Source organism: Danio rerio, chromosome 8 (genome assembly GCF_049306965.1).
Source record: "Danio rerio strain Tuebingen ecotype United States chromosome 8, GRCz12tu, whole genome shotgun sequence".
NCBI lineage: Eukaryota > Metazoa > Chordata > Actinopteri > Cypriniformes > Danionidae > Danio > Danio rerio.
In genome coordinates, this window is record NC_133183.1 from 58,526,971 (window position 1) to 58,554,893 (window position 27,923).

The 27,923-nt window shown below is 38.6% G+C and overlaps 2 protein-coding genes and 1 long non-coding RNA gene across 3 annotated transcripts; 1 reads left to right on the forward strand and 2 right to left on the reverse strand.

Annotated features, from left to right (window-relative positions):
• The first annotated feature begins 454 nt into the window (after nucleotides 1–454).
• LOC141375939 (uncharacterized) lies at nucleotides 455–17,104 on the forward strand. Its single transcript, XR_012384792.1, has 4 exons — nucleotides 455–544; nucleotides 1,705–1,830; nucleotides 9,987–10,175; nucleotides 16,107–17,104. It is a non-coding gene; the product is annotated as an uncharacterized lncRNA (long non-coding RNA).
• LOC108191007 (uncharacterized) lies at nucleotides 470–8,625 on the reverse strand. Its single transcript, XM_068223052.2, has 7 exons — nucleotides 5,183–8,625; nucleotides 2,804–2,898; nucleotides 2,657–2,707; nucleotides 2,195–2,573; nucleotides 1,902–2,078; nucleotides 1,643–1,802; nucleotides 470–1,550 (listed from the first exon to the last, which is right to left on the reverse strand). The coding sequence occupies exons 1-7, from the start codon at nucleotides 6,063–6,065 to the stop codon at nucleotides 1,547–1,549; spliced, it is 1,749 nt and encodes a 582-aa protein (XP_068079153.1). The 5' UTR covers nucleotides 6,066–8,625; the 3' UTR covers nucleotides 470–1,546.
• On the reverse strand, nucleotides 8,581–27,895 carry LOC101886147 (NLR family CARD domain-containing protein 3). The gene is given in 11 exon segments (XM_021478497.3): nucleotides 8,581–10,472; nucleotides 11,250–11,423; nucleotides 13,902–14,075; nucleotides 16,072–16,245; nucleotides 17,652–17,813; nucleotides 20,308–20,963; nucleotides 20,965–22,055; nucleotides 22,824–22,921; nucleotides 24,350–24,454; nucleotides 25,524–25,604; nucleotides 27,754–27,895. Coding segments are annotated over 11 exon segments (2,820 nt in total). The 5' UTR covers nucleotides 27,801–27,895; the 3' UTR covers nucleotides 8,581–10,414.
• Between the last annotated feature and the right edge of the window lie 28 nt (nucleotides 27,896–27,923).

A 27,923-nucleotide genomic window follows, 5' to 3' on the forward strand; every position in this document is an offset into this window, starting at 1 on the left:
ATCCGACCTGCTACTAGTAAGGTGTACCTATTAAAATGACCAGTAAGTGTAAATCATTTTAGTTTTTTTATTATAGTACTGGAGCTAGTTAGTCCTGTAGCTGCTGTAGTTGCTGTTGAATTGCAGTAGTACTCAAATTCTGTTGTAGTAGTTGTACTGCAGTTGTTTTGTAGTAGTACATACACATCAAATGCAAATGTATTGTTAGGCTGCATTAATTAGGACAACCTGAACTGGCAACACTTTTGCAAAAAAAATTTTTATATTAGTCTGTTTCTCTTTATGCAGAAGTCTTCAAAATCTTGGATCCAGCCAGTATCCTGAGCAGATGGCTGTCATGGTCATGGATAAGTCGAGAATCTGAGACTGATTCCTGAAAGACCCCAGTGAAAAACAAGTCTCTGCACGGATACTGCTGCTGATGACCTACTCAGACCTGCAGCTTCACTCCATGTTGGATTTCCAGCATTCTCAAGTCTCAGGCACCCAGATGTTTGGCCAGAGGAGAACTGGTCATGCCCGGCTGAGCCTGGTTTCTCTGAAGGTATTTTTACTTCACTCACATCCATTGGTAAAGTTTGTATCTCACCATAGGCTTGCTTAGTTTGGAATATTTACATTACACTGAACTTAACTGTGACAGCTCAACTGAAGCAGTTTTAATTTACTAGAACTATGTTAAGCTGCTTTGACAAGATCTACATTGAAAGTGCTTTAGAAGTAAAGATGAATTGAATTGAATAAGTTGTAAAGTATACAGGCTTCACTAAACCGTTTCATAAAACCTGAAACAATGTCGCCGTATATTTATGGTAACTCAACTGCTGGCTGAGGACAGTTCAACACTTTAACTGTAGGAGTGCATGAAGTTCATATTGAGTGAAATGAAAAACACTTTATATTTCAAATGTGCTCATTTTTATTCATCAAACATCAAACATATATACACAATCCTATAGGACATGTCTTTGGACTGTGGGGGAAACCGGAGCACCCGGAGGAAACCCACGCGAACACGGGGAGAATAAGCAAACTCCACACAGAAAAGCCAACTGGCCCAGCCGGGACTGGATCCAGCGACCTTCTTGCTGTGAGGCAACAGTGCTAACCACTGAGCCACCGTGCCGCCCCTCCTTCTCTCCATCTAGACACGAACACCGGCTCCATTCAGCTCTTTTTCGTGCAACCATAAACACCAGCCTCAATTAGCTCCTCCTTGTCGTGCAACAACAAACACCAGCCCCAATTAGCTCCTCCTTTTCACGCAAGCACAAACACCAGCCCCATTCAGCTCTTTCTATTCGTCAAGCCACAAACTGCCCCATGTTTGTGGCTCGATGAATTTTTGTAGCTGAATAAAGAAGAGGAGCTTGGTGTTAATGCCTTGGTGAAGAGGAGGAGCTTGGTGTTAGGTTGCTCGATGAAGAGGAGGAGTTTGGTGTTAGGTTGCTCGATGAAGAGGAGGAGTTTGGTGTTAGTAGCTGGATGAAGAGAAGGAGCTTGGTGTAATCTTCTTCATGTCCCAGGATCTTCTTCAGCTGTGCTGTTATCTGGATGGAAAGTTGAAAATGTGCAATATTAGTTTCATGTAAGATCAACATTACAACACAAAAACTGGGGCTTTTGTTGTTATTAAACTGACCTTAATTTCAGTCTAAACCTTTTTAATCCACTCAATTGTTTCTTCTTTCCGCTTGGCTTCAGGATCAAGACCTGGAACCATTTATGAAGAAGGATCTCATCAAAAGGCATCCGCTTGTCTGGATCACTTTGCAGACAGGAACAGATCAGATCTATGGATTCTGTGAAGAAAGAAGGAACAGATGTCAGGTTATGTCACAAACCTTACGGTTGGTGTAAATTATTTCAAAGTTCTTGTTTCATCATCCGCATGCTCTCACCGTTGGATAGCTCTTCAGGCTGCCAGGTTCTTTTGACAATCTTGTTGAGCTCTTCTTTAGGGAATCGTCCACACAGCATCTTGAACAACAGTACTCCTAAAGAATACGCGATTGCATGCTTGGCGTAGAACTTTCTTCCATGACGATAAAACTCCGGGGGAACACAAGCTTTTGAGCCTGGAAGAAAGAGCGAGATTGCATCCCAATGCTGTCTAAATATCCATATTTACAAAATAACTCTCATCACCTTTGCCATAGGGCTTAGGCTAAATCGTGACTGTTATCATACATACCCCAGTATGTTGAATAGCCAGTGTTTTTCATGGGTCTTCCAGTGCCAAAGTCTATCAGTTTGACTTGAAAGGTGTGAGGGTTGATAAGCAGGTTCTCCAGCTTGATGCTGCTGTGGTAGACGCCCCTTTCGCAGCATATTCTGGCAGCAGTGACCACCTGGTGCATCACCAGTCGCGCTTTCGCCTCGCTGATTTTGTTCCCATGCCGCATTACAAACTGGTGCATGTCCATACATGATTTGGGACACTCCAGCACCAGTATGTACTTGTCGGGTGTCTCGTACCAATCCAGCAGCTGGATTATTTGAGGAACGTTAGGGCCCCTGCTCATCAAATACATCAAACCGACTTCTTGTGGAACGGTCTGCTGTAATGCTTCCTGCAGGAGAGATAACAGACATATGATAGTGAGATGTGAATGAACTGGAGACTTGTTTAACAGTTTTGTGAGTGTGTACTTACAATCTTGATCCTACTCATTGTAGTTGTCTTCTTGACGTATTTGATTGCCACCTGTTCACCAAGAGAAAGCCACAGTTAGCTCACATGATTCAGTCATGACATTGCAGGAAAAAAGCACAACGTCACTTTGTTATGTTTGAAACCAACCTTTCGGTAATCCGACAGACGAATTCCATAATAGACAGCTCCATTCGATCCACTGCCTAATAGGTAACAGACTTTATACTCCTGGAAGATGTTACCTGTAAAAAAATCAATGAAACAAACAATGAAGGACATTTAAAATGCAAACCATCAAAAAGCAGACTGAGGATTGCTTAGAATAGCACAGTTTTATTAACTTATAATTATTAAAAGTGCCATATAAAGGATTGATTCAATAAGGTAAATTGTTCTCTGATATCTAGTAGGCATGTGGCTTGGGTAAGTCTACAAAAACATTCATTTTCATTCGGCTTAGACTTTATTAATCAGGTGTCGCCAGAGTGGAATGAACCGCCAGCATAGTGTTTGTTTTACACAGCGGATGCCCTTCCAGCTGCAACCCACTACTGGAAAACCCCTATACACATTCACCCACAAACTACGGCCAATTATTCAATTCACCTACAGCGCATGTATTCGGACTGTGAGGGAAACCAGAACACCTGGAGGAAACCCACGCCAAGAACATGCAAACTAGCCCAGCTTGGCCTTGAACAAGCGACCTTCCTCCTGTCAGGCGACACTGCCAACCACTGAGCCACCGTGTCGCATGTTTTATATGCTTATTTATTATTGTGTCCTGACACCCCTTCTACGATATGGACTAATCATCACGATAAAACAATTTCTATGTGCTATGCAGCCCCAATCTCAGCCATGTTAAGGTGGATAGACACTCAAAACGTTTGAGCTTGGCATGCAAGGGTCAGATTCAGTGCTTTAAATACTTAACATATCAATACTTGATGGTGTATATAAGACAAGTCAGATTCACAAAAATCTTAAGCTAGTTTTAAAAATGAGTAAGATTTAAAATGTTTTTCAGTTCAATTATTAAAAAAAACTCTTCTATATTTTCTTTTAAGAACATTTTTTCTTATAAATACAGTTATCGTAAAGCTACTACTCATAATAACATTTGTAATAACGACAAAAACCCGTTTAAGACACTCGAAAAATGTGTTCTTTGATGTAACATGTTGGTTTTTTAAGTATTAGCCATATAAATAAAGCCTTTTTAATATTTTGTCCACAATTTTCGAGTACCTTCGACTGATTTGTGCTGTTTATTCTGATGAATCCCTTACCCAAAGAGCACTGGCACATTATTTAAGCTACCCCTGAGCACTTTTTGTTTGATTTTGGGTTCGTAAAAACAGTTTTATGTATTGTAATAAGTCAAATTAGTACCTTTTAGTTAAGTTAGCTTAGTTTATTTGTTTACAGGGTGAATGCACATTAATTGGGTCTACGCTAACAGGGTCTACACATTAACATTACTATAAAATGTGCCAGAATTAGCCAAGAATGGCTATTTTTAATCTGTAGACCCCTTACAGAATGTTAAAAAGTGCCACTTAAAACAAAAGCAAGGCATAATAACAGAATACACTATCATTAATATACATATATACACAATACATACATATACACACACAGGAAGGGTTGGGTAGTATTTATAAAACAAGTACAGCAAATACATATTTTAAATACAAAATAGTATTTGTTATGAAAATGGCTGAATATTGTGTATTAAATTAGTTTAGTGTCTTGTATTTTTAAAATGCTGTAAAATACTTTGGAAGAAATCTACATCAATTAAATGCACCCTCTGATTGGTGCTTTGGATGTTATTGACTCTTCCATTTAAGGAAGAAAGAGGAGAAAGAGTATGCTGTACAAATAATAGTAGTTTTGGGTGGATTGTTGGTGCAAAATGTTTTTGTTTAGTTAATGAGAAGGTAGGATGTGTTCACAACATTTGAAACACAAATATTTAATATTCAAAAACCCCTAATATAGTTTTTACACTGAGTATTGAAGAGTTCAATAGCAAATAATCAGACTTCTGAAAAATTCTGTGAACAAAAAATGTAAACTCTTTATTTAAAATATTAAGAGGTTGAGTGATTATTGTACACTATCACTATCAATTATTGTTTACTTCACTAAGGCAGTTTAATGGGGAAGGTATTGTTCGAATAGGTCTAATTGATGGAAGAATTCCAAAGCTGCTTTGTAAAAGTATTTTGTAGTATTTTTAAAATACAGAATACAGTATTTTAATGTGATACATTTGTGGCTGCTGTGTTCTGTAGTTTATTTTGATACATCTATAATTAAGTGTATTTAGTATTTTTATTTTAAAATACTTTTTAATTAATTTTTGGCTTGCACACACATATAAATAAAACATTATAGTAACTACTAATATCATATGCAGTGGGGTAAAAAGCACAATATTTTGTTCTTGGAATGTTAATTAACTTCCAGTGAAGTAGAATGTATTTTAAGATTAAAAACAACACTTAATCAACTGACCTGTCTTTCCTTCCCAATTAAGTATCCGTTCCTCTTCTGTTTTCCAAAAAACTTCATTTGATGAGGAAGAGGTGCTTTCCTCGGACACACTGGAGTCCTCGCTGGAAGCTTCTTCCTCGTTGTGGTTGTCAGCGGTCAGCGAAGACGCACAAGAGTGCCTGCTGTGCACTGAAGCGCGGTCAGATTCGCTTTTCTCTGCGGTGCCAGGCGAAGACGCACAAGAGTGCCAACTAAACAATGATGCGCGGTCAGATTCGCCGTTCTCCGCGGGGTCAAGCGAAGACGCACAAGAGTGCCAGCTTTGCACTGAAGAGCAGTCATAGTCGCTGTTTCCCGCAGTGGTTAGAGAAGATACAGGACAGTCCCAGCATTCATTATCGTCGGGCTGTTCGGTTTCTGTTGACGGGGTCTTCACAGGGGTCTGGATAGACACGCACCTGTTGTTGACCCGCTCGTCCTGAACCGGCCTCGGCGACACACACGCAGCTTTACCATCAGGGGATCTCTGAGTCTGTGGGCTGCTCGGCTGGCTCTGTTTGGTTTTGGTTTTCTTGAATTTTCGAGAAAACCATTTCCGGAACCTCTTAAGTTTCTTCTCCGCTTTCTGTGTTGCTGGGCTTGGTGAAACACCAGCTCCTGTATGAATGTGAGAGATGAACGCGACGTTACTTGGTCCGGCTTCGCCATCAGAACATCTCTGGTGCTCGAGGTCGCCCTCGATTGTGTGCGGGTTCTGCTGGGTTTTCCGAGAAAAGACCCAGTTACAGAACTTTTTAAGTTTCTTTCCAACTCCCATTGATTCAGATTTCTTTCTAAAACCAATAGAATCGTTTTCAACTGTGAATTGATTGTTTAAAACAACGATCAACCGATTAAATCTCATTTAAAACGCAGATCTAAGTCAGTGCTACTGTCAAATCAAAGCGACGAGTTGCAAATGAGTGACATTCCACAGAGCTACGATGGAATTTTCGAACGTTTGACGTCATGGCTCATTTGAATACATCAGCGCGTGGCAGCGCCGTTCAAAAGAAAATAAATATTTGCAGAAAATGTTAGCTGTGTTTTAACACATATCTTCTTTTAAAAGCTTCTTATCGCTGTTTACAATATACTTATTCGTCAAACGCAGAGCTCGAATCACTCTCACAAACATGAATGATTTATTGGAAATCAGGGTGCGAATTACGGAGGAGAGGGAGGGGGTAATTAATAAACGATTTCCCTGAAGGATGTCAATACAAGATGGGTGTTCGGTGTTCCCTTTAAATAATGAAAAAAAATTTCAATTTGACCTGTATTTTATACTACCAACAATAAAAAAATAAACGTAACATAACAAACATAAACTTGACACCTGCCTAACCCCCCATATTAGTTTAACCCTTGTAAATGCATGATGGTGCACAACAAATAATTTGAGAGACACTGTTAGTGTTATAAAGACACATTTTGCTTGTAAAATAGGTGTTTGTGTCTACATGTTGCCTAAAAGTAAAGATTAGACTTTTGGTGTGTATTTAAAATGAATAAATTGAATTTAATTTTGAATGCAATAATGTGCAACTCTTCTAAAGCTGCTTTGAAACAATAATTATTATTTAAAAAAGCGCTAAACTAATAAACATGAATTGACTTGAATTAAATTTACATTGCCTATGCTGGAACATGGAAGTTACATCTGGAAGTACACTCACCGGCCACTTTATTAGGTACACCTTAGTAATACCGGCTTGGACCCCTTTTGCCTTCAGAATTGCCTTAATCATTTGGGGCATAGATTCAACAAGGAACTGGAAAATATTCCTCAGAGATTTTGGTCCATACTGACATGATAGCCTCACACAGTTCCTGCAGATTTGTCGGCTGCCATGCATCCATGATGCAAATCTCCTGCATATTTCCTGTTCTTAGCTGACAGGAGTGGCACCCGGTGTGGTCTTCTGCTGCTGTAGCCCATCCGCCTCAAGGTTGCACGTGTTGTGCTTTCAGAGATGCTCTCCTGCAGACCTCGGTTGTGATGAGTGCTTATTTGAGTTACTGTTGCCTCTGGCCATTCTCCTCTGACCTCTGGCATCAACAAGGCATTTTCATCCACAGAACTGCCGCTCACTGGATATTTCCTCTTTTTCAGACCATCCTCTGTAAACCCTAGAGATGGTTGTGCGTGAAAATCTCAGTAGATCAGCAGTTTATGAAATACTCAGACCAGCCTGTCTGACACCAACAACCATGCCACATTCAAAGTCACTTAAATCACCTTTCTTCCACATTCTGATGCTCAGTTTGAACTGCTGCATATCTTCTTGACCATGTCTACATGCTTAAATGCGTTGAGTTGCTGCCATGTGATTGGCTGATTAGAAATTTGCATTAACAAGCAGTTGGAAAGGTGTACCTAATAAAGTGGCCGGTGAGTGTAGATCTGCAGTGTAGTCAAAACAGCAAAAGCCATTGCTTATTCAAAAGCTTAGGATTAGTATTTTAATTATTGAAATATAATACCCCGTCAACAAAACAAAGATAATGTTGCTCCCAGATCAAGAAAATATAAAGTCATCAACAAAGTTCTTCCTCTATTTTCGCTAGATATATTATAACTACATACAGTAAAACATTATAATATTATTCTGCTGAGAATGTGATTTACCTTCATTTCTATATTGATTAAGTGTTCAAATTCATTAGGACATTCCTGCATTATTGATTTAAAACCTTAAAACTAATTATTATATTATGCATATATTATGTTCTGGTCTTTGTCGCCATCTAATGGCAAAACAATGCAACAACAACTGCCAAAGACTATAAGCATGTTGTTTTACCATACAAAGTACTTTTATAAAATATTACTGAAATAATTTATTTTACAGCATCAATAATGTAATTATTTAAAATATAGTCGTTTAATTAGACTTAAGCATTTATTTAATTGTTCAATCTCTAGAAATTAATTAAAAGAAATTAATTAAAAGATCTTTAAAAGCAAGCATCTACAGGAGCATTTCAACTCCATTGAAAATATTGTGGTAAAATTCATTCATTCATTTTCTTTTCAGCTTAGTCCCTTTATTATTCTGTGGTTGGCACATTGGAATCAACCGCCAACTTATCCAGCATATGTTTTACGCAGAGGATGCCCTTCCAGCTGCAACCCATCACTGGGAAAACTTTGGTAAAATAAATGGCCATATTTAAACACATGGCGTAGAACAATGTAGTTTCATGCAGTGTTTCTAGTACAGTTTGAGACCCACTTTATATTGTATATCAATCAGGCAGTGCAGATCAATGATTTTAAAGAAACCAGATCTTAAACATGGCGAGTTTATAATGGCGTAGCAGTTCAGCTGAAGCTCCTGAGCTGGCTTATTCAAAAATAAAAGTCCCCATGCAGTCCATTTATATAAAATGTTATTTTAATGTACAATAACATTAAACAAACAATATAAAAATAATTACAATTAAATCAGTCAAAAGAACAATGACCAAGTTTTCATATAGCATTTGCTGTAAAGCTTACAATTGCAGTCTGGAGCAAATAACAGATGATTACGGCCAAATATTGGTATTATATAGACAACAAATTAATTATATTTCACATTTAACCACTATACAGACATCAGACTCCTGAATTTGTATACACTCACTGGCCACTTCATTAGGTATAGTATTATACTATTATTATACTATGCTATACTATTACTATATTATACACTTTATTATTACATTGCCTGGTAGATTTCTGCTGTGACATACGGATGGGATGGTCGGTTCAGAATTTGGCATCAACAACATGAAAGCATGGATCCATCCTGCCTTGCATCAACAGTTCAGGCTGCTGGTGGTGGTGTAATGGTGTGGGGGATGTTTTCTTGGCACGCTTTGGGTCCATAAGTACCAATTTAGCATTGTGTCAATGTCACAGCCTACCTAAGTGTTGTTGCTAACCATGTCCATCCTTTTATGACCACAGTGTATCACCCCATCTTCTGATGGCTACCTCCAGCAGGATAACGCACCATGCCATAAAGCGTGAATCATCTCAGACTGGTTTCTTGAACATGACAATGAGTTCACTGTACTGAAATGGCCTCCACAATCACCAGATCTCAATCCAATAGAGCACCTTTGGGATGTGGTGGAGCGGGAGATTTACATCTGCAGCAACTGTGTGATGCTATCATGTCAGTATGGACCAAAATATCAGGAATATTTCCAGTACCTTGTTGAATCTACGCCACAAAGGATTACGGCAGTTCTGAAGGCAAACGAGGGTCCAACTCGGCACTAGTAAGGTGTACCTAATAAAGTGGCCAATAAGTGTATACTCTCCTGAAACATAATTCGGTCCAACATCAAGCTGTAATATTTGTAAACTACAGTGAGTTCAATCTCCGCTGTATATATAATGTATGACCCTGGAGCACATTACACACAAAGGGTCATTTTGTAAGCACAATATAATTCTCTTGCATTGCACAGTTACATTTTTAAGGATATTTTCTACTGTAAATGTCAAAATGTATTTTTTGATGTGTTATGTGCATTCCAACCTCATTTGGACAAATTTTGTTTGCTTTTTGATCAGATTCCAGATTGTCATACAGTTGTATCTTGGCTAAATATTGCCCTATCCTACTAAACCATACATCAATTTTTTTCAATTGATGTATAAGTCTCTGTTTTCAAAAAAAGACCCTAATCACTGGTTTTGTGGGATTACTGTCCTAATACTGATTGTCTTTGCATGACGGACCATGTACATTGACATTCATTCATTCATTTTCTGCCACTTTTCCAGGGTCAGGTGGCGGGGGCAGCAGTCTTAGGAGAGAAGCCCAGACTTCCCTCTCCCCAGTCACTTCCTTCAGCTCCTCCGGGGGGATCCCGAGGCGTTCCAAGGCCAGCAGAGAGAAATAGTCCTTCCATCGTGTCCTGGGTCTACCCTGAGGCCTCCTCCCGGCAAGACCTGCCTGTAACACTTCCCTAGGTAGGTGTCCAGGAGGCACCCGAAACAGATGCCCAACGAATTGACCTTTATATATGTCTGTAATCATACCTGAAAGTAGTTTGCAACATACTGTGGCGTATCGTTTGAATATGACAGTATCAAATCACACACAACATTAATATCACACAGAGCTGTGTACAAACATCAGATGGCACTGATGTTGAGTGCTGCTGGTCAGTTCAGGTGTTTGTCCAGTAGAGGCCAGTCTGTCGTGCTCATCAGAAACGAGTTGATAGTTTTGTCTTGCATGTGTGACTTGGCAGATACGGCAAGAAACTGAAATATTAATATTAGAGCATATTATTAGACAATACACATTTACTCAAAGCAAAAAAAGATGTTATTAACAAGTTTGAAAATGGGATGAAAACGTTTATTGCAAGTGTAATTGTAATTATTATTAATTACAGTTACTTTTTAAATTGGTGTAAATCAAATTACAGCAACATCTAAAAAGTCTTTTAGATTAGAAAACTTTAAAAGGAGAGGGAAAGGGATTAATATTATTTTTTGATTACACATGCTTAGAATCTATGAGCTCTATCATACACCCGGCGCAAGATGTGTTTGTTGCTATTTTCAAACCAATGCAACCCTAGTTTTTTCATTTTGCGCCACATTGTTTTAATATTAAGCTAAGTTGCGCCGCTTTGTGGACTCATAGGTGTTTCGGTCTAGAAAGGAGGTGTGTTAAGGCGAATTAATATTAATATTAAGCAATACTGTTAACAACAATAATAATAATGCTAAAATAAAATCAACAAATAATATTGCATAAGAAAAATACTAGTGGACTTTCTGCTAAAATAAATCTCAATTAAAGATTGATCAATTGATTGCAAATTTCAAAAGACAAAAAGCGAGAGCTCAAAGTCACTGTTTTACAGTATAAAAACATCCCGTATGTTTCAGAACTCCAAATGTGGTTTGATGACTCAAAGGACCAGGAAACAGGCTATTCATTATAAATTATGATGTTTTTAAAATGACAGCCTCAAAGAGCAATACAAAATGAAAAGGCAATTAATGACAAAATAAAAGTTTATGCCTTACTTTAGTGTTACCAGTGTACAGTGTGGATCCTTCAGTAGATCATTGAGCAGCTTCAATCCTGAGTCTCCTAGTTTATTAGAGCTCAGATTCAGTTCTTTTAGATGCAAGGGGTTCGACCTCAGAGCTGAAGCCAGAGCGGCACAACCTTCCTCTTCGATACCGCAATCAGACAGCCTGCAGAGAAAAACACCTTACAATTACAAATCCACAAATGCAAGATTGAGCTTAAAACGACTAATGTTATTTAAAAAGACGTTAAAAGTTTGGGCCCTATCATACACACGGCGCAATAAGGCGCAAGACATGTATGGCACCATTTGTTGCTATTTTTAGACCAGTGCAACAGTAACTTTCTCATTTTGCGTCACGTTGTTTAAATAGGAAACCCATTTGTTCCACTTTGTGGACTCATGGGTGTGCTGATTGAGAAAGGAGGTGTGTTAAGGCGCATCGTTGGTTGAGGAACTGAAATATACTACGCCATTGACCAACTGAAAGCTGGTCTAAAGTCCAGAGCAGAGCACGGTAGTTATGTGCCTATGGGGGTTCAAACACTTACACATTGTTAATATAAACAGAATGTACAGCTGCAGATGCTCTGTTTAACTGTTTTCTCGCTAGTGAAGCGCTCAGTTTTCCATCCTTATAATAGCAAAAGTAGATTCAGACACAGGTGGCATTATTGAAGCAAACACTGCAATCAAACTATCACCGTCATGTAGGACTTTTAGCCATATTTCACGACCAGATCCTGACACCCGGCTGTCGGTAAAGGACCGCACACACACACAAACACACACACACACACACACATAGCGAAATGCAGAAGATTTTTTCTTTCCATTTGGCATGCGTTAATAAATTCCAAAACACTCTCACCAGTCCTTACTCCTTATTTGTGTCTAATACCCCAGTTTGTCATGAGTGCATGAATGAAATGTTCATGAGCCTATGTGAAACTGCCGAACTGCGGTTAAAGTCACCCAAAATTACAGGAAACTCTTACATAAAAGCACTTTATGAAAACACCTTAACGTTAATGCCGATAACGGCTCACCACTAATTTATATATATCCAGGAGAAGGTATAGTTGAAGCCAGAATTATTAGCCCCCCTGAATTATTAGCTCCCCTGTTTATTTTTTCCCCAATTTCTGTGACCGAGAGCAGATTTTTTTCGACACATTTCTAATCATAATAGTTTTAATAACTCATTTATAATAACTGATTTATGTTATCTTTGCCATGATGACAGTAAATAATATATGACTAGATATTTTCAAGACACTTCTATACAGCTTTAAGTAACATTTAAAAGTTTAACTAGGTTGATTAGGTTAACTAGGCAGGTTAGGGTAATGAGGCAAGTTATTGTATGATGATGGTTTGTTCTGTAGACAGTCGGAAAAAAAAGTTAGCTTAAAGGGGCTAATAATTTTGTCCTTAAAATGTTTTTTAAAAAAATAAAAATCTGCTTTTAGTCTAGCCGAAATAAAACAAATAAGACTTTCTCCAGAAGAAAAAATATTGTCAGACATACTGTGCACATTTCCTTGCTCGGTTAAACATCGTTTTGGAAATATTTTAAAAAAATAAAAATAAAAAAAAAATCAAAGGGGGGCTAATAATTCCGGCTTCAACTGTATATGTTTTACAGATCAGGGCCAACTAGAAAAACAATGGTGTGCTTGGTTTTAACTTAAGTTTCTGACCACATAAAATGTGTTCAATGTGCTGCCCATTGTGCTGGATTGCCAATGCAACCCTCTTCTCCCACTCTTCAAACACTGAGAGCAACACCGCAGGAGAAATGCCAGCACAGGCTTCCAGTATCCGAAGTTTCAGATGCTGCACATCTTGTATCTGTAAGTGGTCAGAAACTTGTAAATAACTAATGAAAGAACAAACTTACGTTAAAATCAAGCACACCGTTGTTTTTTGTAAATTTCCCAATAAGTTTGATGTGTCAAATGACCCTCTTCCTATTGAAAAAACAGAAGTTGGATCCAAGATGGCAGACTTCAAAATGACCACCATGGTCACCACCCATCTTGAAAAGTTTGCCCCCTCACATATACTATTCATTCATTCATTTTCTTGTCGGCTTAGTCTCTTTATTAATCCGAGGTCGCCACAGCGGAATGAACCACCAACTTATCCAGCAAGTTTTTACACAGCGGATGCCCTTCCAGCCGCAACCCATCTCTGGAAAACATTCACACACACATTCACACACTACGGACAGTTTATCCTACCCATTTCACCTGTACCGCATGTCTTTGGACTGTGGGGGAAACCGGAGCACCCGGAGGAAACCCACGCGAAGGCAGGGAGAACATGCAAACTCCACACAGAAACACCAACTGAGCCGAGGTTCGAACCAGCGACCCAGCGACCTTCTTGCTGTGAGACGTCACATATACTAATATGCCACAAACAGGATGTTAATATCACCAACCATTCCCATTTTATTAAGAAGTATCCATAGAAATGGCCCACCCTGTAGTTAACTTTTCATATCTAAAGTGTTATAAATGCTTTTTAAAATTGTTTATTCTGTACAGAGGTGATATTTTGTGCCATATTGTCTCTTAAGGTCTTAATAGAAGGAAAATACAGGACAAATTTATTTAAAAAAAAACACATAACCTACTGTAGTTTGTGCAGTTTACACTGTGGATCCTCCAGCAGAACAGAGATCAGCTTTACTCCTGAAGTTCCTGGTTTATTGGAGCTCAGGTTCAGTTCTCTAATGTGTGAGGGGTTTGATCTCAGAGCTGAAGCCAAGAAAGCAAATCCTTCCTCTCCAATATTGCATCTATACATCCTGCGGAAATAAAGGGAAATTGTAGATTTTAACGTTAAGGTAAAGAGGCCAAATGGTCAGCAAGAAGACACTTTGCGCCCAGTAATAATAAATTGAATAGCCTATTCCAAAGAATTTATGAACTTTTTGGGTCCTAAATTATATTTGTTAAGGTCTTAAAAAGGTCTTAGAAAGCATTAACTTTTACTTTTAAAATGGTGCAAGAACCCTGAGTATATGTGAGTATTTTATCAGGTTGGTTTAATGGTGATGTTTAAATATACTGTAAATGTAAGCTATGGCCAGATAACAAGGGAGACATTTACATTTACATTTAGTCATTTAGCAGACGCTTTTATCCAAAGCAACTTACAAATGAGGACAAGGAAGCAATTTACACAACCAAGAGCAACAATGAATAAGTGCTATAGGCAAGTTTCAGGTCTGTAAAGTCTAAGAAGGGAAGTATTAGTAGTGGAGACTAAATAGTTGAGTTTTTAGTCGTTTCTTGAAAGTAGCGAGTGACTCTGCTGTTCTGATGCAGTTAGGGAGTTCATTCCACCAACTGGGCAGATTGAGCGTGAGCGTTCGCGAAAGTGATTTCTTCCCTCTTTGGGATGGAACCACGAGGCGACGTTCATTCACAGAACGCAAGTTTCTGGAGGGCACATAGATCTGCAGAAGCGAGAGCAGATAAGAAGGAGCAAGGCCAGAAGTCACTTTGTAGGCAAACATCAGAGCTTTGAGACCAAAGATAGTAACATTTTCTTTACATTTTCTCTCTATATCTTTAAGATGTTTTTAGCCAGTGCATTCAAACTCAGATTAGTTGCAAGTGTCTGCTATTAAATTACAAAGTTTTTACTTTGCAGCACAAATAGAACAGAAGTAGTTTCAGTTTTACAGTTCACCCCATAGTCTGGGTTGATTGTAACACCCTGGGTTTAGATTGAGATGTAACATGAATTACACCAGAGTCAGGTTTAACATTAGCACAATCACCTCACAGCAAGAAGGTTGCTGGTTCAAGCCCTGGCTGGGTCAGTTGGCATTTCTGTGAGGAGTTTGCATGTTCTTCCGTGTTTGTGTGGGTTTCCGCCGGATGCTCCTTTTTCCCCACAAGTCTAAAGACGTGTGAATTGAATTGTATGTGTGTGAATGTGTGTGTATAGATGTTTCCCATTGATGGGTTGCAGCTGGAAGAGCATCTGCTGCGTAAAACATATGCTGAATTAATAAAGGGACTAAACCAAAAAGAAAATTAATGAATGAATGACTTTCCATACAATTTGTCCCATACAAAGCTTAATAACTGAATAATTTAAAAAAATTACAAAAACTAAGTCATTACAATTGATTATGCACGATTATATGCAACTAACCCTAGATATTAAGTAAATGTTATTAATCTTTAATACTCAGTAGTTAAATGACTACTAATGACACCTTAAAATAAAGTGTAAACCCAAACTTCCCTTCACATTGAACTCTTTCTCTTACAATACATCGTATTAAATTAGCTTGGGACTGGTTGTGTCATGTTTCCTTGATGTTAAAACTAATCCAGAGTCTTGTTATATGGACACAAAGTCCTGTAGCCAAGGAATTGTTCAGGTAGGCTAACAGCTGAAACAGCACCAACAACTTTCATTAAAAAAATATCTACACAACTTTGTTTAGTTTTACAAATCAGTATTTGCCACCTTAAAAGCACAAATATATACATATTCACTGTGGTTCCTCACAATCAGTTTGTTTGAGTCATTATGAAGGAATTAAGTTAGCTTATTAGTTTTTACAAATTTAAGTGGATTGAACATAAAACAGTTAAGTTGTCCCAAAAAAACTCAAGAATTTTGTTGTTTCATCTCATTTTAAATAGTTTGACCAAACAGCACACATCATTTTTTTAGAGTGTCTTACATTTTTACTTCAAATTCAGATTTGTTGTGCCTCTTTTCTTTTTCACATGTGGAATGAGGACTAATTTGCGTGTGTGTGTGTGTATAACGCTTACTGTAGTTTCTTGAGGTTAAACTGTGGATCCTTCAGCAGATCAGAGAGGAACTTAACTCCGGAGACTCCAGGATGGTTCCAGCTCAGGTCCAGTTCTCTCAAGTGTGAAGGGTTTGATCTCAGAGCTGAAGCCAGTGCTGCAAAGCCTTCCTCTCCAATACTGCAGTTATACAGCCTGAAGAGAGGAAGACAGCTCTAAATTTTAACACACAAATTCAACAGGTGACATGAAGTGATGACTTAAGTATGTTAAAAAAAACAGAGAGTCTTAGGACAATTAACGCAATGCATTGTCCACTATAAACAAGAAACAAGGATAAGGCGTAGAGGATGTTGGGGAATTCATTGTGTCTTGATGAATTTCTGATGAATGTATTACTCTCATTTATACGCTTGTTTGAATGATTTAGTATTGGTATTATTAATACCTATTGTATTATTACCCATACCTGCAGCATTATTATCAGGTATGTGTGCTTTGGTAAATGAAAAAGTCATTCTGTGTAAATGCAGTCAGAGATGAGAAGATAAATTAGAGCAGCATTAATGTCACAATGAGGGCTGATTTATGGAAGCAAGGCTAAAAGGACACTTGCGTTCTGTTCTGTAACTCATGATAAAGCACACCTGCACGTGCCCCCACACTCACTTGTACTGACATCTAAAGAATTATGAGTACCTATGAACTTCAGCTGAACTTACAGTTGACAGCTCAGTGGACAGTGAACAAGATATATTGTTGAGCATTGTTTTTTGGCTGAGTCATCGCTTTTGAAGCAGGAAGGAAAGACCTTAACTGGACATGGGTAAGACCCCTGAAAGACCCTGAGATTCTATTGGTGGCGGGCACCTGAGAAATTTAAGATCCCATTAGCGGAGAAGCTGATAGAGGTGTGTAATGTGTAAATTTGGGTGGAGTATTAAGACACAGAAATGTATTTAAACTGTGTGCCAAGCCTATGTTCAGCAGACATTCGAACAACCTGTCTCTGTTGTTACTGATGCTGTAACACTAGACTGCTTTGCCTAAGGTCTTCGGAGATCTCAGACTTTGTCATTTTTTGAAAAGTTTGACTTAGAGACTTAGAATATTTTTGCTGACCTGAATCTTTTTTCCACAACAAGGACAGAAACACCTTTCTTTTGTGTGACACATCGATGTGAAGCCTTGGGTTCTCTAGTAATGAGCTGATGAGTTAAAGTATGGTGCTTTTCCACTGCAGAGTACAACTTGGTTGTACAACTTGACGCACACCTTTTAAAAAAAATGTAACAAAATGTCGCAACGATGCGTAGCGCAAGCTCTGTATTGGTCGGCTTGGTAGTTGTGATGAGTGTGGGCGGTGCTGAGAGCCGTGAGCCCGATGGAGCAAGTGTTTACAAGTGTCGATCACTCGACGCAGAAGTATAAACCAGCCCTCATGCTGAGCCAAGTCATACCATGCAGTGAAACAAGACCATTACAGAGAAAATAAACCTAAATCCAATGTTGTTTTCCTCAGCCTGCAAGTCATTACTAGTCATTTATAATTGGTTTATCCCACTACTTATAATTACCTATTCTTTTGAAGATATACTTACTCTAATGTCTCGAGTTTACAGGTATAGTTTTTCAGTCCAGCAGAGAGCAGCTTCAGTCCTGAATCCTGCAGGTTATTATGACTCAAGTTCAGCACTCTCAAACCTCTGAGAGCATCAGCCAGGGCTGAACAGATCTTCCATGTGAGAAAACAGCCACTCAGGCTGTGAGAAAGCAAAAAAATAATTGCGTTAAATTGGATTGCATTGTTACATTTTACTGAAAAAAACAAATGCAAATTGTGGCTTAATGGTTATAATGTCAGACTTTGTAAATCAAAAGGAACAGCTTGAATCAAGCACACCTAAACAAGTTAATGAAAGTGTAATGGCTACTGGAAAGTATGAGTGTAATGGTACACAAAGTTCATGTTTTTATACGTATCTTGATTTCAGTTTAATTTTGCTACAGTTATAGAGAAATTAATCAAAACTTAAAATTGTGGTGTTTTTATATATGATTAATATTTATAAAACATCAACAGTTTAAAACTATAACAGATTTCACTTATAATGTTTCAAGCATACCTGTTAACCTTCCCGTTTTTCCCGGTATTCTCCCGTATTTTACTGTTCTATCCCGCTATCATCCCGTAAAGGTATTTTCCTGTATTTCTCCCGTATTTTCAGTCTTTCTCTGAACAGCCGAGCCTCCCTATACGCAACCCATACCGCTGAACCACCAGGGGTCGCCCCTTGCTCTAAAACGTGAGTCTTCTGTGCTTTCTTTCTTAATTTGGAAATGAAAACACTTATAAATAAATATTAAAAACGGCGCGATTCCATTTCCTTTTGATTACAGGTGCTGTCGCCCAACCTATACGATCCTCAAAACTAAAATACAATCCTTAAAAATAAAATGGTGCATGACTGCCAGCTGACATGCTCCATAGTGATAAACAGATGCTGTTTCCCAAACGGATTCTGTACACGCGATTTGTTGGGATCCCTTATTATGGTGGGCATATCCCTTATTTTTACATCCCAATGTTGACAGGTATGGTTTCAAGAGGCCACGCTTAGATATTGCTTGATAATAATAGCAGGTTTGGCATGCTGTCCTTGAAGAGAACCCTGAGCTCGTAAATAATTGAGCCAATTTTGTAAAAAAAAAAAAATGTCAGTTTTTTTTTTTACCTTTAATTGGAAAGTACAGTGTAGGTTACAGACAGGAAAGTATTGGGAGCAGAGAGAGGGGAAGGCTTGGCAAAGGACCTTAAGCAGGGAATCGAACTTGGGTCGCCATGAGAACCACGGTGCTATACTGTACTTCGGCGCACTTAACCATTAGGCTATTGGCACCAACGAGGCTATAAAAATTGCCAATTGCACTTTCTCCGTTCACAGAAATGCAAATAAATATATGTCAATCTATAGTCTTTGGTTTAATGCACTTAAAGAGCAAGGTGGAAACTTGCAATCAGGCCCAGCCCTAACCAATTTGGCGCCCTAGGCAAGAAGTCATAAGAAACTAAATAGCTTTTTGATTGACTACTACAAGCTGGGAAAACGTCAGATAAATATGCCAATGCAATTAACGTTATTGCTGCTGAATAGATCTAATATTTACACATTTGCTTGAGGAAGGAATGATCGGGTAGTTACATTACTATTACTATTTTCCACAACATCTATGTCCTTCTATAACATTAGCTGACGTTAAAACTAACAGATAGCGCTATAGCTATTTATTGATTAGCAATCTGTCAACATTGGGATGTAAAAAATATGGGACAACAAATAGCTTCAAATGATAGAAAACATAGCAAACATTAGAAAATATTGACAATAAAATAAAAGGTTTAACCTATTAAAAACAATGGCTTATACAGAAATTAAAGCTGTAAAATCTATTTAACTTTTAATTGTATTTGCATATTGATTAAAGTTACTATAGTTATTCAGTGAAGAGCAGCTAGTGAATCTCTCATGGTTTTTTGCTTAATAACAGAGGAGTTAATGTAAGAATGCACAGATCTAAATAAATGAACGAATGAAGCATTAGACTACTTTAGTAACTGTTTGTGCTCATTTAAGAGAAAATTAGTTGTGTTCAAAAAAAAAAAACAAGCAGGATAGAAAAAAAAAAAAAACGAGAAAAAAAGAAGCACTTTTCCAACGGTCCCTTACTGAGAGCCACGCTCTGCGCGAGCTCTCCCAGCTCCACGCATATTCCCGGCTAAACGGAGCAGTGGTCGTATTGTCAAGCGAAAAAAAAAGAAAAAGACAGCTGTGAAACATAACCAGCTTTGTCTTTTTGTAGGAAACAAACTTTAGATCTTTTTAGGCCAAGAGGTTTTTGAGTTATTGCCATCTATCACTGAATGTGTCAGGAATATCTAAAACAAAACCAACTTAACCGCGCTCATTTCTGGCGCCCCCTGAATGTACAGCGCCCTTACCATTTGCCTATACTGCCTATGCCACGGGCCGGCCCTGCTTGTAATCCACCAACTAATATGTTCATGTGGAACTTTAGATCTGAACTGTGTTTGCTCTGCACGTAAAACAAAAGTTTTGTATGTGCACCGTACTGAAATGGTTTAGTACGTATACGTGTACCTTTACATCCCTACTGGAAATAAAGTGAAATGCAGTTTTAATCAAGGCTGGATCAAAACTCAGAAGACAGAAAACCTCAAACCATGTAAATACTTACTTGGCCTTTCTGCAAACTTTGACCACTGGCATCAGCCTCAGAAGAGTTTCTTCAGATTGATGGTATTTACTTAGTTCAAACTCGTTCATCTCCTCTTCTGAGTTCAGTAACACAAACACCAAAGCCGACCACTCGGCAGGAGAGAGACTAACTTCAGCGAGACGATTGGCACGGGATCCTTTCAGGTACGTTTGGACTTCCTGCTCTAGAGAATGATCGTTCAGTTCATTCAGACAGTGAAACAGGTTGATGGATTTCTCTGGAAACTGGTCGTCTCTGATCTTCTCCTTGATGTACTCTGCTAGTTCCAGACAGCTCTGAGATGTGTTTACTGTCCGTGTCAGTATACCTCGCAGGAGATTCTGACTGGACTCCAGTGAGAGGCCCAGAAGAAAGCGCAGAAATAGATCCATGTGTCCGTTCTCACTCTGCAAAGCCCTGTCCACTTCCTTCTTTAGAAGATTTGTTATTTCAGACTCGTGTTTCATGTCTGAAACAAAGGAGAGGAACTTGAATAGAGCAGCAAGGAACTCCTGAATGCTCAGATGCACAAAGCTGTACACCTTCCCCAGACACAGTCCAGACTCCTCTCTGAAGATCTGGGTACAAACTCCAGAGTACACCAATACTTCTCTGACATCAATGCCGCATTTGTCTCAGGTCCTCCTCGTAGAAGATGAGGTTCCCGACTTTCAGCTGTTCAAAAGCCAGTTTGCCCAGTGAACATATACTCTTTCTGACTTGTTGAAGATCAACCTTACGATTATCGTCATACTTCTGGCTCTTCAGTTTGGTCTGAACAATCAAGAAGTGTGTGAACATTTGAGTGAGAGTTCTGGGGATCTCCGCACTCTCTGCTTCACTCAACAATCTCTCTAGAACAGTGGCCGAGATCCAGCAGAAGACTGGGATGTGGCACATGATGTGCAGGCTTCTCGAGGATTTGATGTATGGGATGATTCTGTTGGCTAGACTCTGATCTTGTATCTTCTTTCTGAAATATTGTTCTTTTTGCAGATCGCTGAATCCACGTACCTCTGTGAGCTGATCAACACACTCTGGAGGAATCTGACTGGCTGCTGCCGGTCGAGAGGTAATCCATATTAGCGCTGAAGGAAGCAGCGTCCCTTGGATGAGGTTGGTCAGCAGCACATCCGCTGAAGCGCAGTGTGTGACATCAGACAAGCTCTGATTGCTTTGGAAATTTAAAGGAAGTCGACATTCATCAAGTCCATCAAAGATAAACATAACTCTGTAATCATAAAGGAATGATGTGCTGAGTTCCTTTATATCTGAGAAAAATTGATGGAGAAGCCCCATTAGACTGATCTCTTCGTCCTTCATTAGATTCAACTCCCTGAAAGGAAGTGGGAATATAAGGTGAACGTCCTGGTTTGCCTTTCCCTCAGCCCAGTCCAGAATGAACTTCTGCACAGACACCGTTTTTCCGATGCCGGCGACTCCTCTTGTCAGAACACTTCTGATGGATTTGAACACTCCAGGTGAGGCTTTAAAGATGTCATTGCATCGAATTGGTATTTCCTGCATGTCTGGCCATCTGGACATCTCAATCTGCCTCACCTCATGCTCTTTATTGACCTCTCCGCTGTTTCCCTTTGTGATGAACAGCTCTGTGTAGATCTCGTTCAGAAGTGTTAGATTCCCCTGATAGGCTATTCCTTCGTGTAGTCTCTGGAATTTCTCTCCCAGTCTGGATTTGTGCTGTTGCAGGCACACTGGGCCAAGTTCTAATCAAAGCAAGAGAAATATTTATTAACACTTACAATCAAAGTCGAGAATCAAAGATATGACCTTGACATTTGTACCAGTCAGACTGGTCAGTTATTAGCTAACTATTATGGAGCCAGTCCAGTCTAAAATGTAATACATTTACAATTCACATTTCCCATTTACAAAATTTAACTCGGAAATTTTAAACACTATTTTATTCATTCATTTTCTTTTCGGCTTAGTCCCTTTAATAATCCGGGGTCGCCACAGCGGAGTAACCACCAACTTATTGAGCACGTTTTTATTGCTGCAGATGCCCTTCCAGCCGCAACCCGCAAAACTGCATCGCCTACACATTACTTGTAAACATGAAAATCCAATTCATAAATTCAAAACGGAATTCATAAAAGCGCTTATCCAATTCGTTGGCGGTTCATTCGCCACAGCGGAATGAACCACCAACTTATCCAGCAAATGTTTTACGCAGCAGATGCCCTTCCAGCTGCAACCCATCTCTGGGGAAACATCCATACACACCCATTCACAGTCATACCCTACGGATAATCCAGCCTACCCCATTCACCTGTACTCCATGTCTTTGGACTGTGGGGGAAACTGGAGCACTCAACCCACACGAATGCAGGAAAAACATGCAAACTCCACACAGAAATGCCAACTGACTCAGCCGAGGCTCGAACCAGCGACCTTCTTGCTGTGAGGTGCCCACATTATATACTATTATATATTACAAGTTGCCATCAGTTATGAGAGAGAGAGACTCTTACTTGTCTGTCGTGTGTTGGAGAGATCTGCCTGGTTCATCTTTCTCTGAGCAAATGCAAATATGCTCTGACGTTCATCTTCTTTGTTCTTGTTGCGTTTTCTGGTAAAAAAAAATATTTATATTTTCAAGTACATATCCATACCATTGATGAATGAACTCTGTAGTGTAAACCAACCTGTCACTTTATCAGGACACTTTTACTAGAAATTCTAAATTGTTTTTAGTAGGGGCTTCAGGGTTTCAAATAATTTTCAGCTCAGCACTGTTAACTGTCCAAAAATACACAATTTCTAACTCTGCCGCAGTTATTTGGCATTTAAAGCAATAGGCTATATGCTTATTTAAATGTACACTTTGCCTTTTATAGTTGACAGTGAGCCTATGAATTTTAGACCCATTAATTAAGTGTGGCATGCATTCAATAAAAGTCATATGGCTGATTGAGCTTTCTTCTAGCTTTACTACTGGCAGAGTTTTAATATAAAGAAAGAGATATTGAAAAATATTGAAATTAAAAACAGTAATCAATTCTAAGAATCGAGTCCACCAATTTTGAAATTAGGAATCAAATCGATTAGAAGCAAAAAATTATCCTATTATGTTTTATTTTAAAATGGCTTGTCATTTGTAAACTATTTTTATGCAACTAACTTGTGTAAAATAACGTTTTATAAATTTCTCAATAGAAATAAAAATGTTTATTAAAAATGTTTATATATATATATATATATATATATATATATATATATATATATATATATATATATATATATATATATAGTTGAAATCAGAATTATTAACCGCCCTTTACATTTTTTTTTTTTAATATATTTCCTAAATTATGTTTAACAGAGCAAGTAAATTTTCACAGTATGTCTGATAATATTTTTTTTTTCTGGAGAAAGTCTTATTTGTTATATTTCGGCTACAATAAAGCAGTTTTACATTTTTTAAAAATCATTTTAAGGTCAAAATTATTAGCCCCCTTACGCTATATATATTTTTGATAGTCTACATAACAATTATACAATACAGAATCATTATACAATAACTTGCCTAATTACCCTAACCTGCCTAGTTAACCCAATTAACCCAGTTAAGCCTTTAAATGTCACTTTGAGCTGTATAGAAGTGTCTTGAAAAATATCTAGTCAAATATTATTTAATGTCAACATGGCAAAGATAAAGTAAATCAGTTATTAGAGATGAATTATTAAAACTATTATGATTAGAAATGTTTTGAAGCAATCTGCTCTTCTTAAACAGAAATTGGGGAAAAATAAACAGGCGGGCGAATAATTCTGACTTCAATATATTGAAGTATATATATATACTTATACATATACACACACACACACACACACACATATATATATATATATATATATATATATATATATATATATATATATATATATATATATATATATATATATATATATATATATATATATTATTGTTACTATTAAAACTGTTATTTTAAAAGAACCACATTAGGAGCCAAATAAACCATGATGCTTTCCTCACCTCGGGTCAGTAGAGTCTCCAGAACTGAAGTCGATGATATCATCAATTGACTGGTGACTCTTTATGGACACACAGCTGGGTGCAGGAGATTCTCTATCATTTAGACTAAAACACAGCAGCAGATAAACACTTACTAATGCACAAACTGTTGACACAGATAGTTTTAAGTCATTCTATGTTAAATGATATTTTAAAATGCATAGCTTTATTAGATCGTACAATGAATGCGAGTTAACAAAAAATGAACATGATAAAACAGCTAAAAATGTTTGGTCTGTTGTGGAAAATTATACCCAAATTGGTATCATCAATCCAGGCTCATTCCTAAAACATATGCAATATACATTTCTGAAGAGCGTCAAATACGTCTCAGGAGCTACATTTTTTGCAGTTTTTGTTTTCGTGAATCCACCGCAGGCCGCTGTGTACGCTTTTTCAGATCTTACATTTCTCATGAGTGCCATTCGCACCTGCTATTCTCACGTAAATCCACCAGAGAGCGCTGTCGACTGACTGATTGATCAACTGACCCACCCTCCTCCTTTCCTAAACCCAACCAACAGTTTTTAAAAACAAGAAAAAGAAAAGTCCTCGTCTGATTTTGACCATGTTTTCAGATTTTACCACATTCTTACCTTGTTATTTACTTTCTTGTTATATTTTGAGGCTTCTTAGCCGCTTTCTGGAACCATTCATCACCGGACTCGAACCCTGTGATCGCGATCAACTCCTCTCTGTGTCTAAAGTCCACCGACGTATACACTGCAAGCCACCGGACTAACTGGTAACAGCAGTAAAGCCTTCTACACAGAGGTAAGCGGTCAGCCGGTAAGCACAAAAAGGAACAGCATCATACCGCCCCCCTAGCATTTGCTTTAAAGACGAAATGCAGCCATATATACTTCAGGCTACGTAATTCATGATCTCCAGAAATGTATATATAGAGCTTAGTTTTGAGAATGAGTCTATGTTGGGTATCATAGTGATGTCCATTCATGGATATGTAGATGAAGAACTGAAAAGGCCATTTAATTATTAGAAAATAATGCACTTCTGATTTCTTTCAGTTTACACAAAGACAATCCCTTCACTGAATCATAATGGAAGTAGTTTCCCAGCTTTTTTTAGATCAAGCAAATTTTGAAGCCACATAAAACCATGATGCTTTCCTCACCTCAGGTCAGAGCTGAAGTTGATGACATCATCTATTGACTGATGACTCTTCATGGACACACAGCTGGGTGCAGGTGATTCTCTAGTATTTAGAGTGAAACACAGCAGCAGATAAGCAAGTATTAATGCACAAACTGTTGAGACAGAAAAAATAGTAAAGCAAAAATGACAGCGGGCCATTGAATTATTATTTTTCAATTTACACAAATACAGTTCTTGCAATTTTTGCACAATTTAAGGAAACAATGTTAGACATTAATGAAAACTGCAAAAAATGAAGTCGGAGTTCTGTTATGAATGAACAATTCTAGGGAAAAATGCTGTGAGGCAACAGTGCTAGCCACTGAGCGACCGCGCCGCCTAGTGGACACTTGTGTGACGTAATTAATGACGTACATCCAAGTTAATGAGCCAAGGGAAGTTAGTGAGTGAAAGGTATAAAAAATAGGGCTGGAATGCAGCTATTATATAATTTTGATAGAAAGAATGCCCCTTGGTGGCTTTTGGGGTGTTATATTCCTAGTTTCACAAGAGTGTTTCTTTTGTAAGTGCTCTATTTAGTTTTGCTCTCTCGTCATGTCTCTCACTGAAACTATATAGATATATCTCCAGAGCAGGTTATGTTCAAAGCATAAGAGCTTACATACCATTAAAGTTACCATCCGTTACATATCCTACTTTCTTATCCAGGTACAAATGTTACATATCTTGCTTTCTGGAATACCCCCCAGGTAAAGTTCAATTAATTTATGACTGCTAATGACTGCTCTATAAGGATTTGTGTGGCGGAGGCTTGGAGCAAGAGTTCCTGCTGCTGATTTGTGCTTGCAAACAAACGCGAGTTAACCAATCTTATGTTAAGCTTAAGACTTTTTTTGTGGTAAGCTATAGCATTCTTTTCCACCATTTCTTCAGTTTACGGATATAAATGGAGTTAGAGATGAGTGTGTTGTTTTGTATGTAGGGTTCTTTTATTTGTTTAAATAGGTTTTGTTTCCTGGATGGGATTAATATGTTGGCCTTGACCCTTCCCGGTATTCTGTTTGCTTCCTTGTGTTAATTATTTCATTTACTGTTTGCATATTTACCCAATCCTCCAGCACTTCTTTTATAACTCCTTCCCAACCCTGAGGAGGAACGTAATAGGGGAACTACGCAACCTCTGTACTGTGTGTTCAGGGATGGTGGCCTATAAACAGTATAATCTATACAGTGGCCCAGTAGATTTTTTGTTGTGTACAGGGGCAACATGGTGGCTCAGTGGTTAGCACTGTCGCCTTACAGCAAGAATGTTGCTGGTTCGAGTCTCGGCCGGACCAGTTGGCATTTCTGTGTGGAGTTTGCCCCGTGTTGGCGTGGGTTTCCTCCAGGTGCTCCGGTTTCCCCCACAATCCAAACTTATGCGCTATAGCTGATTTGAATAAACTACACTGACCGTCGTGTATGTGTGTGAATGAGTGTGTATGGATGTTTCCCAGTACTGGGTTGCAGCCGTGTAAAATATATGCAGGAATAGTTGGCGGTTCGTTCTGCTGTGGTGACCCCTGATGAGTAAAGGGACTAAGTAAAGTTGAATTTTAAACTAATTTCGAGAGTAGCACGCGCTCATGATTCACCCAGCTGGCCCACATTAGCTAATCATGATCCTCCAATCAAGGAATCCCAAGTCACTTTATATATCCTCATTTCCTTTCTTCAACTATCTTCGTCTGGAAGGACCCCCCTCCTCCCCTTCTTCCACCTTTATTTAGAATGGGCGGCACGGTAGCCCAGTGACTAGCACTGTTCCATCACAGCAAGAATACCAATAGCGTCAGGTCCTCGCTGGGCCATCTGGTATTTCTGTGCGGAGTTTGCATGTTGTCCCTGTGTCCGCGTGGGTTTCCCTCAGGTTCCCCGGTTTCCCCCCACCGTCCAAATATGCTCTATATCATAAAATAAGCCTAAATCTCTTACTCTCAGGAAGGTCACCTTGGCCTCAGCAGCGAGGAAGCTAGAGATCGACCTGAGCTCAATTTCCCCTCGCCCTGCAAAAGGGGAGAGCCCTGGGCCCAAGGATCCCTTGAGCTCAGGGTTCTCTCCTGGTACAACATGCCAAACAAGCTATGTATAAATCATGAGCTAAGTGTGAACTCTTAGAAATGAATGAATGTGTTGTGCACTGGCAGTGTATAATCTCTTCTTGAATCTGAACAATCATGAATATGTTACAACCTCTTCATTTTACTCACCTGTTGTCCATTCTTGTGTCCTGCTCCCTGCTCCTTCTGGAGGACATCCGTACACTGGAACCCTTTGAACAAAGAGCACTTGCTATTTTGTTCTTGTTTGTAATCTTTTGTAATCTGATTGGTTCTCGCTGGCTTTTGATTAAGATCAATTGTAATTGTATTCATTTTAT

Bases quoted from the DNA above. Each gene is read 5' to 3' on its own strand.
- LOC108191007 (XM_068223052.2), bottom strand. From the start codon at position 6,065: ATGAGATTTAATCGGTTGATCGTTGTTTTAAACAATCAATTCACAGTT. The intron at 2,899-5,182 runs GTCAGTTGATTA...ATTTTTTTACAG, and splicing joins TAATTGGGAAGGAAAGACAG to GTAACATCTTCCAGGAGTAT. The intron at 2,574-2,656 runs GTAAGTACACAC...TCTCTCCTGCAG, and splicing joins CAATGAGTAGGATCAAGATT to GAAGCATTACAGCAGACCGT.